This window comes from Coturnix japonica, chromosome 17, assembly GCF_001577835.2.
Source record: "Coturnix japonica isolate 7356 chromosome 17, Coturnix japonica 2.1, whole genome shotgun sequence".
In the NCBI taxonomy this organism is placed as follows: domain Eukaryota; kingdom Metazoa; phylum Chordata; class Aves; order Galliformes; family Phasianidae; genus Coturnix; species Coturnix japonica.
This window is the reverse complement of record NC_029532.1, coordinates 1,574,584-1,583,209: the sequence shown is the minus strand read 5'-3', so window position 1 is coordinate 1,583,209 and position 8,626 is coordinate 1,574,584. Positions and strand designations below refer to the sequence as shown.

General features: G+C 51.1%; 1 protein-coding gene across 4 annotated transcripts; it reads right to left on the bottom strand.

Moving 5' to 3' along the window:
- Nucleotides 1-1,591: 1,591 nt before the first annotated feature.
- Nucleotides 1,592-8,282, bottom strand: TMEM268 (transmembrane protein 268). 4 transcript variants are annotated; one of them, XM_032448119.1, is made up of 9 exons: nucleotides 7,916-8,279; nucleotides 6,463-6,759; nucleotides 5,624-5,733; nucleotides 4,876-4,983; nucleotides 4,245-4,349; nucleotides 4,051-4,161; nucleotides 3,286-3,366; nucleotides 2,632-2,805; nucleotides 1,592-1,893 (listed from the first exon to the last, which is right to left on the bottom strand). In XM_032448119.1, the coding sequence occupies exons 2-9, from the start codon at nucleotides 6,566-6,568 to the stop codon at nucleotides 1,618-1,620; spliced, it is 1,071 nt and encodes a 356-aa protein (XP_032304010.1). In that variant the 5' UTR covers nucleotides 6,569-6,759; nucleotides 7,916-8,279; the 3' UTR covers nucleotides 1,592-1,617. The 4 variants fall into 4 exon arrangements, with proteins under 4 accessions (XP_032304010.1, XP_015734320.1, XP_015734322.1 ...); XM_015878834.2 differs by having other exon boundaries at nucleotides 4,245-4,394; nucleotides 7,916-8,274; XM_015878836.2 differs by lacking the exon at nucleotides 2,632-2,805 and having other exon boundaries at nucleotides 4,245-4,394; nucleotides 7,916-8,282.
- Between the last annotated feature and the right edge of the window lie 344 nt (nucleotides 8,283-8,626).

Genomic DNA, 8,626 nt, shown 5'->3' with positions numbered 1-8,626 from the left:
GCAAAGCATTCTGTGATGGGAAGATGTGTCCTCCAGAAGGGAGTGGTGGCTGTGGGTTTGGGGCAGGACTGGGAGGGTCAGCAGCAGGAGGATGTGGAGGGGTTGGGTTTTTTCCTTGACTTGAATTTTACCACACCTACAGGTCTTGCATCACTCATTCCTGCAGGCTCCACTGATGTCTGGCGATGTGATGGGGAGTCAGTAAGCATTAAGAGCAAAGATTGTGCTCCATGCTTTTGGGGGCTGGAACTTGATGACCCTTAGGGTCCTTTCCAGCTCAAGCTGTTCTGTGATTCACATCCATCCAAGCCCTGGCCTTTCACTGGCACTGCACAAAAGCACAGCAGGGCTCCCGCTGATGTAAATCTCTCTGTGCCAAATTACAGCTTTCAGCCCTGTGCATCAGAGCTTTCTCAAACCTCCCAACATGAAACGCCGGAACAAGACCACGTGATGTTATCTCCTTTCTATCTCACACCATGATCTTGCACTTTCTTCCTCAGCAGCCCAGGCCATGGGTTTGCAGTACCATGAGATGCAGTGCCCTGTTGTCCCCTTCCCCTCAGCCCACAGCTACATAGCTCAGAGACTGAAGATCCTGTGCTGCCAGCAGCACCCAGAGCCACCACCCAGACCTATGGAGCAGCCCAGAGAGTGATTTATTCTGAGGCAAAAAGGAGGGAGATGCAGCCTTACCCCACTGTGGCAGTGATACCCCACTAATCAACATCTCCCTGGGAGGATATTTATGACCTCCCATCACCTGGCACTGTTGGGTAACAGAATGCACTGCCATGTAAGAGGGAGCTGTGTGCTTTGAGGTCCTGTAAACTCTCCCAGAATATCACATTTCCCATAGAACAGCTGGATCCTTGGGAGGGGGAAGGGATGCCTCTCATCACTGATGTTTTAATTAAGAGCACAGGAAGGAAAAGCAAGGCATTAACCATCTGCCTTGCAATAGGGCCAGAGCACGGCAGGTGCCAGGGTGCATTAGCAAGAGGAATCAAACTCCTCCTTTGAGTAAAGTTAAGCTTTACTCAACACTTAACACCCGGTTAATTGCTGGGTGCTTACTGCAATTAGGGAAGCAGTAATGGAGGGTCCATAGCAACCCCCCAGCACTGTGGATAAGAGGCTGCATCCATCCCTGCTGACACCACGTCCCTCCCTGGGGATGCCATGTCCCTCGCTGTGATGTGGGGGCAACAGTGATGTCCCAAACACAGCATGGGAGCTGCTGAGCTTCGTCCACTCCTTGGGCTCTGCTGCAGAGCTGCTGTGCTCCAAGTCTGGCCTGACTCCCTCATGCTGACCCAGCAGGAGGTTTTCCAAGCAGCACTCCATACCAAGAATCATTCCACGTGGCCAATGCACGAGCCATTGCGTCCCAGCAGTGAATCCAATTTGTATACTGTAAAAACAAACTGTGCTCCCACTGACTTTGCATTCAGACTGTTTCCAAGAAGGTAATAGCAGCCAAAGCATAAAATGTGAGAGCTTGGTTTTGTACCACCCCTGTGCCCAGCGAACCGGTGACACCCCAGTGCAATGGCTTGTGGGCTTACAGCACAGCAGTAACGAATGCATGGCAAGTTTGCACGCTTTATTAGAGTCCTATTTCCACTCTTTCTTCCAGAGGAGTCCAGGATGAGTTGTGACAGCCTCCTCTGCCTCTTCACACTGCTGTCCTTGCCCTTCAGCCCCCCGCAGCCCCCTGCCCAGCAGACAGCAATGCTCTGTGCTGAGCACAGAGGCCTGGATGAACTGGCAGGGGCAGGGCACGCTGCTGCTTTCCATGTGCCCTGTGGCCACAGGATGGGGCAGCCGGCCACTGACCAGCAGGCGCACGTAGCAGGCACTGAAGATCACCAGGAGCTGCTGGGCCATCACCTGGAATGAGCACGAGAGGGTCAGTGTCTGCCTCATTCAAACACTGCTCTTGTCCAACAGAATCAGGACAGAAGCAAAGGACAGATACATAACTGTTCCACATCCCCTTTGCTCAGCAGTGCTGGCACATTGAGCCCCAGCACAGTGACATGTCAGGCTTGGGGGTAGGCAGCAAAGCCAGCCCAGGGCTGGGATGGGGTGGCTGGGAGCCAGGCTGCTCGGGGACCCTCTTGTTCTGCCATCATCTCCTTTTGGGTGTGTTGGGTTTTTTTGCCATCAGATGGCTGGAGAGCTTCTACCAACAGGGATGTCACCTGCACTGAATTCATTTAGTAACAGCAAGCAGAAAACTGTGAAATAAATCAAAATAATCTCTTTCGAAGCTTCTTGCTGAGCAGGAATGAGGACACATTTGTCACTCAGCATGGCACGAGCATTTGAGGGCATGCTCCATGGAAGAGATGAGGGCTCAGCATAGCCACACTCAGCCCAGACACAAGCACCAGATCCTAGCAGACAACTACTTCCAAATGGGGACCAGAAGGAAATGTCTGGCCCATAAAACAGACAGCATTAAGGCCATAAGCACGAACTGCTTAGTGCTGTCAGGACTGGAGATGGCATGAGGGGACCTCTAGGTTTGCAGGTGTTGTACCCCATGGGCGATGCCTACTGCCATGAGTTTGGAGGCAACATGCCTAGAAGGTGCTCTGCCCATAGGGGGGTATTCCTCATTACCTCTGGGGGGCCCTCAGGGATGAGATGGAGCAGCTCATTGCACATCATGGGCTCTTTCTTGAAGCTCTCCCCACCAGATAAGAGAGGTGATTCCTCACATGAAGTGTCCTCTGCTGCAGGAACAGCCACCTCCATCACCACACAGAGCTGGTCCAGCCTGTGCTGCCAGCCCAGCTGCAGGAGAAGGACAGTTTGGGGGACCCAAGGAGACAAAGAACATGATTTCCTACCAAAACTACCCTCCCAGGAGTCAAGAAAAGAACAAGATTCGGGGGTTGTACCCCTCACCTCCTGTCATGTAGCCACAACTGGGCAGCAGAGTTTAGATATCTACATACCCACAAAGAGGAAGACTTTCCAAAGGACAAAATTCCCATCCAGGTACCTGGTGCTGTGCTTATTTATTCCTCAGGCTATCTCATTATTTCCAGAGGACAGCTCAAGGTGTCAGCTATTTCAGACAGTAACACCTGCCTTCAGCATTTACCCTTGGCGACTTTCCTTTACCAAAAGTCGCACAGTTGATTACCCAGCTATGTTCACACCACAGGGCCTAAATCAATTCCTGATGCACCAGTAGATGCTGTTTGTCCACCTCCCAGTTTGCCCAGCTGCCAGTTTTCAGCAGAGACAGGCCATAGGGTGGTCATTTACCTCTTGTGCCTGCCGCAGCTCCATGATGTGAGCTGACAGGGATTGAAGGCAGCGCTCGGGGCTGAAGTGCACAAACCAGAGCTGGGAGGAGCAGGTCAAGAATCATAGAATGGTTTGAGTTGGAAGGGACCTTAAAGGCCATCAGGTCCCACTCCCTGCAGTGCTCATAGACACCCACAGCTCCATCAGTGCTCAGAGCCCCATCAACCTGATCTTGGATGTCTGCAGGGATGGGGCACCACCAGGTCTGTGCATCCTGTGCGGTGCCTCATTGCCCTGAGTGTAAAAAACTTCCTTATATCCAACCTAAATCTCTCTCTGCAAGGAATAACACAACTGGGACTCCACTCTTCTGTGGTTGGTTTGTTTGTTAAGATCTTGCCATAGGCACACTGCTGTGATTCTCATAACGAGACTCATCATTGCCATGTAAACATCACACGGCTTTAGGAATAATTGTCTGCCCCAAGGACTAATTTCACTTCAGTCATTTAGACTCTTCCCAGCAGCCTTTGGGTATATTTTGATGCCTATGGATGGGAGAAGAAAAATACCCAATTCTCCACAGCACCCAATAGGAAGAAAAGAATCTTAGAAAGCCTTAAGGATTTACTGCATCAGTAAACATTCTCCCCATCACAGAATCACAGAATGGTTGGGTTGAAAGGGACCTTAAAGATCATCCAGTTCCAACCCCACTGCCATGGGCTGCTTGACCCTCACCACATCAAGCTGCCCAAGGGCTATTCTGCACAGAAAGGATACTTGTAGGATGCTGCGTGGCCCATCCAGGTCATCAGTAATCCCCAGAATTAAGCTGTGTTTGATAAAGAATTCATTGACAGCTGCCAGCCGCACATCTGTGTTCATATTGATCTAGGAAAGAATGTACCAAAGCTGCATATCCCAACACTTCAATGGCAGGGAACTCACTCCCCACGCTCCCTGGGTCAGCTCACCTTCCTCTGGCGGTGGTCAATGATTAGAATCACAACCACAGTGACAGCCACTGCAACCAGAGTCACCAGCACGCTGGCCTCCCAGTAGTGCCCAAAGGAGCAGAGCTGGACCGTGGTGTAAATGTTTGTCCAGAGAGACATATAGAAAATCTGTGAGAACCCAGAGAGATGGATGGCACTCATAAAACTGCAGGAGTGAGAGAAGTCAAGGGAAGAAAAGACCTTGCCATAAATTAATTAAGTCGCCTAGGATGTTCAGGAGGTGAGGGAGGACATGAGCTCTTTCCAATAACAAATCAAGGGGAGAAGGGTCTAAGAAGGGCCGAGAACTAGTTTATCATAAGAAGTTCGCAATCATCAAAGACAAACTGAGTTATTAATGATGATTCATATCTAGGGACGTTTTCGGTTGAGTTCTTTCATTTAGATAAGCTATGAGCCCACTGAGGAATATTGATAACACTTGTGATAGTCTCTCTCTTGTCAGAGCACTCAGGGTGGCGAAGGGGCTGCTCAGCTACAGGAGATGGACACTGGGCTCAAGGAGGATGCTAAGGACTGGAGAACCCAGCCTTTGCATTAAAAACAAAGCAAAAGACAGGGAAACAGAGGGAGAGCCCAGCATCCTTACCACAGCAATGGCAATCTGGAATGCCCTGGAGTTGTAGAAGAGGTACCGCCTCACTTCAGGCTTCAGGACTGCCTCCTCAATCAGCCTCCTCCATTCACCCGCTTCCACCTGCTCAGGAAACCGAGAGCAAGAATCACAGATTGCCTTGAGTGGGAAAGGACCCAAAGGATCATGGTGTCCAGCTCCCAGCTCCATGCAGCACTACACAACCCTATGGCTGACAGCGGTGTCCCAGCACTCCCCCAGCTCACTGGGCCCTCAGCTCCATCAGAACAGCTCAGACAGTCCTTATGGGACACAGCCTGCACTGCAGACCTGATGTGTGCAGAGGGCACAGGCTCAGGCTCCAGCCTCATCGCTACAGCTGTCACTGTGTGCTGCCTCATTTGCAGTGAGTGATATCTCCCTGCAAAGGGCAGGGAAAGTCATAAGAGAAAAGCATGTTTTTATGGCAAAGGACAAGACGAGACAGACTGTCCCAGTGATGTTCTAGCACATCGGAGTGCTTTCATGCTCTTCAGCTGAACCTGCACTGAATGGGTTTCTTCACGGAGCTCTAAGCCAAGGTCATTACAGTTGTCTTGAAGTCAATGAGGAATAGACTGAAATTAAACTGAAACAAACCAACCTTACACCAAAAAAAATAAAAAAGAAACTTAAAAAAGTGTGATCTGGGTGCAAACGGGATCAACCCAGCCAGCATTCACTGCAATGGGCTGCCAGGGGAGATGATAGGTGAAGAGCTTACCTGAACCCCCAGGGACTGGAGTTTCTCTGCACAAAGCTCCATGTCAAAGGATGCAGCCGAGCAGGTGTTGTCCATGCTGAGCACCATGAGCACTTGGCCATTGCGGGCTTCTGCAAAAACCCAGAGAGGTCAGCAGCACAGCTTTGGCATGGCTGTTAAACCCAGCAGCTCAGGAGCCTGTGGTGAAAGGAAGGCTGACAACACAGACTGCCATGACGTGCTCTGAAGGTTGGCGTTCCCCTAGAGCTTACACAAGCTGAGCTATGCCAAGAGGAAGAGATGAGGGCCAAGAAAGTGGTGTGTTCACATGAGATCCTGTTTCACCAACGTTTCATCCAGCTTTCCCCCTATCTCTGGGGATAGCCCCATGCCTTACGGCTGCTCCCATAGCACAGGGTTCAGTGCTCCCCCAGGCTGCTGCACTGGCCCCAGGGCTGCATACACTCACCTTTCCCTTCTGCCCTGCTTTCATCCTCCATCCTCACCATCTCATCACTGCTCATGTATAGGAGGTTCCAAGTTAACTGTGCCAATTGCATTACGATAGGGTGTAACTGCCTCAAGTGAAGAAGGGAAGAGCAGATGCATCTAGAAACTCCAGGATAATAACGTCCTACTTTTTTTTGCTGAAGTTAATCCCCAGATTAAGCAGAGGAGGTGATGAGTGTGAAGCAAGAATCCCAAAGGTTTCTTCACTTGCAAAGAACAGTTTAAAGGTCTCTATTGGCACTGTGCTCAGTACTGCATTTCTCGGTCACCAGCAAGTTCACAGACCCATAGAACAGCCAATGTTGGAAGAGGATCTTGAAGGACCCTCCGGTCCAACCCTGTACACTTACCTTTCACCCACTGTAGGGATCCTTCCTTTAAATCACTCTTACAATACAGGATGGAGGAAGGCGGGCTGTTCTCCTCAATCCCATCAGCCTGGCTCTTATAGGCCATGCTGCAGGCTCTGCTCCTTGGGAACTTTGGGCTGTAGGGTCAGCAATTCAGCACTTGCTGGAGATCTCCCCTATCTCCCAGCAGCAGGCAGCTCCCTCTCCTCACCAGGGACCAGGCTGTGAAATCCTCATTCAGACTCCCACTGGTGACTTCCTTGAGATTCCACTTTTCCATAAGCACGGCAGCATTTTCTAGCCCCGAAAAGAGGAAGGCAAAGCATTCAAAAACCTTACAGAGGCAGCAAATAAAGGCTGAGAGCACCGAGCTCTGTGATGTTACCACCACTCAGGTGCTAACAGTGCAACGTGCACAGGCTTTCCTCTTGCTTATTCGGATCATAGGAACTCCCTATCACAGGAAGGAAACGGTGCAGATAAGGAAGAACCTTGCACCCGCCCAAGCAAAGGAGAGCAGCAGCAAAGCAGGAAGCAACGTGGGGAGCTCTGCTCATCTTCACCCCCACAGCAGCCACCATTTCCCATGGGTTCCCCAGGGAATGATGCAAGGATTTGTGGGTGGTTATTCCAACCAAGAGCATGGAAGACTTTGAAGGTTCTTTATCTTCCATTTTTGCAACCCTGCTGCCAAAGCTATCGTTTAATTTTAAGCTTAACTCCACCTTTTTGCACCAGGAGGGTGGTTTGAGGGTCCCTCATCATAGAGACCCCTTGGGATCACTAAGTCCAACCCTTCCAAAAGGACCACTGCATTTTCCTGTTACTAATTGTTGTTGCAATCACCCCTTTGCACAAAGCCAGGACTGCCGTCAGTTCAAGGACTGTCAGACAGGAAACTGAGGCACGGGAAGAGAAGAAGAAAACAAAACAAAACTGCAAAGGCTGGAAACTCAACGCTTGCAGGAGCCAAACTCGGTGCACTTTGCACAAGAGGTGTGTGCTGTGCATGGGAATGGCCTCAGCACCCACTCCCAATGCTGGAGACAGAAGGGAAAGCTCATTACAAGCTGTCATATTAAGTTAGAGCTGAAGCAGGGCTCTCTGCCCCAGGCACATGGGAAACTGCTGAGTCCTGTGGGAGCATCCAGGGCAGCTCCTACAGTCCTTCCCCAGCACAGCCGTGCCCAGAACCATCGGCAGCATTGCTTTAAGCCATTTGTTCAGCACAGACCTCGCTTGGCTCCACTGCCTCTCATTGCTCCTGTGCACGGAGCTTGGCCCCTCAAAGCCTTCCATCCCTGCGCTCCCCAGGGCTCTGCATCTTAGCACACCTCTTATCTTAACACAAAGCAATTCCATTTGCCTCCCTGCCCCTACAGACCCCTCCGAGCCCCATCCAACCTAACTCCACTACTATGTCCTATTTAAGGAGAGCCCACCAGAGCCATACCTCATCCAGCAGCGCTCTCAGGGTGCAAACTCTGCCCCCTCCTCCTCCTCACTGCCCCACACCGCCCATCGCTGTGCCCCGCAGGTTGGGGAGGTCCCTCTGCAGGGGAGGGTTCGCACCTCCGCACTCCCATCACCCAGCGCTACGAGCGTTGACTTGCAAAACCTTCCTGGTGCATGTGACTTTTCCCCCAGGGCTCGTTTCAGAGCTGTGTTTTTTTAACCCTCTAGAGTTCCTCAAAGCTGTTTCCCCATAGGGGACGGACTCTGCTGCAAGAGCTGGGGTTGCCTTTTGGAGGGTGGGGGTCCACAAACAGACTGAATTGGGGGATTTGGATGGAGCAGTGGCACAGTTGAAGGCTCTGCTCTTCCTCCTCCATCAGGCAGGGTTCAGCCAGCACGAGTCTTGAAGTTGCATCAAATGAGTGGTGGTGAATCCCTGAGTCAGAGCTGTGCATCAGCAGCAGAGCTGGAGGAATCCAAAGGCTGGGAATTGAGTCAGTCAAATATCAGAGCAACTGCTGGTGAACAGTTAAAAAAGAACAACAACAAACCCTGCCGTGCTTCATTGCACCAGGAAGGTGCACACTTCCTGGATGAAACCCCACTCCACTTCAGGAAGGCTGAACTTCTGCAATCCTCCTTGCTCATCTCATTGCAGAACAGCCAATAAAACATCCCGTGAGCAATTTATTTCAGTCAACAGCGTGTA

Excerpts from the sequence above, each read along its gene's own strand:
- TMEM268 (XM_015878834.2), bottom strand. The coding sequence starts at position 6,568 with ATGGCCTATAAGAGCCAGGCTGATGGGATTGAGGAGAACAGCCCGCCT. Across the intron at positions 4,162-4,244 it reads TTGACCACCGCCAGAGGAAG|ATCAATATGAACACAGATGT; the intron begins GTGAGCTGACCC and ends ATTCTTTCCTAG. Across the intron at positions 2,806-3,285 it reads AGCTGCGGCAGGCACAAGAG|CTGGGCTGGCAGCACAGGCT; the intron begins GTAAATGACCAC and ends CTTCTCCTGCAG.